The 3,791-nt window shown below is 36.1% G+C and overlaps 1 protein-coding gene across 1 annotated transcript; it reads right to left on the bottom strand.

Annotated features, from left to right (window-relative positions):
• Positions 1-485: 485 nt before the first annotated feature.
• Positions 486-3,361, bottom strand: LOC128549089 (sodium-dependent glucose transporter 1-like). The gene is made up of 3 exons (XM_053525304.1): positions 3,248-3,361; positions 2,532-2,823; positions 486-1,804 (listed from the first exon to the last, which is right to left on the bottom strand). Exons 1-3 carry the CDS (start codon positions 3,359-3,361, stop codon positions 711-713), a joined length of 1,500 nt encoding a protein of 499 aa, XP_053381279.1. The 3' UTR covers positions 486-710.
• Positions 3,362-3,791: the final 430 nt, after the last annotated feature.

The following is a 3,791-nucleotide window of genomic DNA, read 5'->3' as shown; positions in this document are numbered from 1 at the left end:
ATTTATATATCCTCGTAGAAATAATGCCTTATTCCTTGCGCGGTCGGAAAGCAGTTTTAAGTCATTCGTTTTCCATGGGTTTTGACGTATCTGCGGGCTACTTGTCCTTAAAACTTCAGCGCCCGAGTAAACAGCGCAGTTTTAAGGTTTTGAGTTATACGAACAGCTAAAGGATCCCAGTTATCGAGGCAGTTGTGTATAGTACCGACAATACACGAGAGAACTGACAATATTTTGTAAGATAGCTAGATGGTTTCTACAAATGAAAAATCAGAATTAATAGAGCTCGGATCAACGGAGGCGATGGAAGAGTGATACAAAACGTTCTTGTGCACATGGCAATGTATATGTACAATACATCCCCATATCTAGTTATCGTCTCGAGTATAAGAGCACGATCTACATAACATTCGTTTTTTTACTTACGTTATATTATTAAATCAACACAGACGTTTCAACAACAACTCATGATAGCTCGATGAAATTTATTTCCTAAATAAATTATTTACATACGACGTGAACAATCTTGGCACAACATGAAGATAGCAAAGAACGACATCCTGCATTTATTGCCGTTTTTATACCAACTTTTAAACCTTGTCAATGACCAATTTTAAGAATGATAGTGCTCACGATAAAACAATTCAGATGCTTAGGATTAAAGGCTGGGCTCAAAATTAGGCTTTATAATATTGAACCATGCGGCATTTTTATTTTCCACTTTTTACCGTATCACATGTCTTCGACGACATTTCAATTTCAACCGTATCACTGGTATCTGACTGAAAGCGATTGCCGTGCAGTGCCCCCACAATATCTAAACACAAAGCTAAAACAAACTGAAAAACGCCATAAGCGACAGTTTGAAATAAAAACGATTTCGACCCAAAGTTTTTGTATAAATATCCGATTAATCGCATGTAGCAAATTCCTCCAACCGACGCGCCAAGTATTTGTAACGCCATACCCAGACCGGTGAGTTCGATATGGTAATTGGTCCATGCAATACCGGTAGGCCAGATTGCCGCGCTAAAGAAAGAGAAAATCTGCATAATTATCCAAAATGACAGGGAACTATCGTCAGCAAATAACGCTAACAAAATAGAGGAGACAGCCATACCTCCGGACTCTACAATTATCAGAATTCTGACGGATAAACAACGTGCAAGGAATATAAATATGAGCCTTCCAGCTGAAAATGTGAACCAATATGTTGTGTTCAAAGCTGATGCAGAGTTTTTGCTGAATCCAAGATGATCAATGGCGTAGCTGCGAATGAAGTTGCCAATCATTCTGTCTCCCCCGGCATTATTTCCAAAATAAAAGACGATAAGAAGCAAAATTGAAGATCCGTACCAAAATCTACCATTTGCACAGGTAGCTGGGTTAATCATCTCTTTAAATGAACGATTTCCTCCAGTAGTGCTGTCTTTGCCGTTTGTGTCTAATTTTATATCATTACTACTTTGTATCTTCTTGTTTCTTGACTCCCGAATCTGGTAGAAGTAGAACGCAATTGACACAGAAACAACGATTGAAGCGGAAATCGCGTATGCATATTCAGCCTTTGAGTTCTCCTTCGTGCTTGATTTATCCGAAGATGTACTTCGATTTGTGAGACTTGCGGCGCTTTCTGTCGTAGTACAGCTTCTGTTCATATCCGAGGACTGGTACACTTTATCTGCCAGGAAAGGGTTTGAATACAGCGGCACCATGAAAGAGCCAATACCATAACCAAGATGAATTAGCATTAGAAATGAAGCTGACTTTTCTCGCCATATGTTGAACAAGATGCGAGTGGTGGCTAAAAGTAGAAAAAAAATGTTTCAACGACGCAAGTAAGTCAACAATATGAAATTACATTTAAAGCATGAGAACAGTGATTTATCATATCAGTATTTTAAGTTTTTAAATTTCTATCTTTTCTTCTTGTTCGCAAAACGTTTTTCCAAGATAAATATTTACATTCGGTATTTATTTTCATAGCTGCTTCCTGATATATCCACCAAAGTAAATATGTTTGTTTTTCTCTTGTGACCTGTGTACAAGCTAACGCATTGGTTGAAACCTTTTAAAAAAAAGAAATTCTTCATTCTCTAAAATCACCGAAATTTTTTGTTTCAAATTCGAAAATTCCTTGCATCAAAGGAATCTGTAGCGGAACAGCGTTCTGCCTTTCATTATGAAATATAAAGTTATACCAAATGCAAACAATTAACAATCAAATCTTTTATCGGCATCTAATTTCATTTTAAAAAAAAAAACATTTACTGATCATCACCAGCGTGCTAACTTTAAACACTTCCGTGTATTCTATACTGTACATAGATTAAATGAGTCATATTTCGATTAAATTGCTAACAGTCGAATTAAGAAATACATCTGCTTGTTTGAAACGACATAACTCTTTGGTTCACAGCTAATCTGGCCAAAGCGAAATGGTTTACCCGTTCCCTAAGTTTCTTTATCTTATATGAGATAATTTTTTATCCAGGATAGAAGTGACGGAGAAGTGAGTTTCAAACACTTACCAATGTTAAGAAAAGACTCTACAAAGCCACCAATGAAGCATAAGATCCACATACATGTCACATTTGGAGACCAGGGAATAGTCACCGTCACTGCTGCAGCAATGTCGAGGCCAATAGCAATCAACAGGTGATTGTATCCGCTGAATTTATCCACAAGAAACCCGGCCACAATACTTCCGGGGAACCAGCCTACACTTCTTCCAGACACTGCCACAGCCACTTGTTCGTAATCGGTGTCAAGTTTGATCTTCAGATCTATCAAGGTTGGTCCATATATTTCTACGTACGTCGACTGAATATAGTTTAATATCTATCAAAGCTGAGTGACAGTTTTACACTTAAACAGATGTAAACACGTAATATTGCATAAAAGCTTACAAATTAAAATTTTAGATAAATGCATAACTATTTGGATAACTTAAAAGCGGCACAATTTAACGTTGGAACAATATATAGAAAAATATCATTTAAAAGTAGCTTTTCATATTGTTCTTGCTTTTTAACCATGCAAATCACTCGTATTTCGAAAAGACTTAATAAAATCGTTTTGTTATTGTACATTGGCGACGTAATTTACAAAAAAGAAAACTATATATTAATTCATTTTGCATTATATGAAATATATGGATATAAAAATATACTTTTCTAAAATCATGATGAAACAACTAGGTTTTAACTTACAATCAACAAGTGCTTAATTGAACTTGTTATCTTACCAGTGCCATTAATGTAAGAACAAGAAACCAGGTCTCCAAAGCTTTACTGATATCACTCCTCTGTGCTTCTTTCTCTTTGCCGATTTCTGCTCTGACGGTTGTTTCACTTGTCATTCTTGCCTGTTTATACAAAGCGTCTTAATGTAATGGACCCGCTATGATAATCGGCAATATCTGCGTGATTTCATATTCTCCGTATACGATTTCGGCATTCTTCGGCAGTAATAGAAACATATTTTTTCATATCTACGGAAAGTGCCGAAATCGTATACGGGGACTACGTAAACGGACGGAATTTGCCGATTGTCATTACGGGTCCATTTCTGTAAAAGACTGAAAGACATATGTTCCTATATCATCGCCTTTATTTTGATTTCTTACATGTACATGGATGTACCACAAATGTATATTTGAAGTTTAAGCTACTGATTCACTTTGGAATATTAAATTAAGAGACAGCTCACTTAATTCGGAACAATGGACGGTGCTAGTAGTTAAAGCATGTGTAAGTTATATCTTTGTTGCTTATTATATTATACAATGT

Source organism: Mercenaria mercenaria, chromosome 2 (genome assembly GCF_021730395.1).
Source record: "Mercenaria mercenaria strain notata chromosome 2, MADL_Memer_1, whole genome shotgun sequence".
Taxonomy (NCBI): Eukaryota; Metazoa; Mollusca; class Bivalvia; order Venerida; family Veneridae; genus Mercenaria; species Mercenaria mercenaria.
This window is presented reverse-complemented; position numbering and strand designations above follow the sequence as displayed.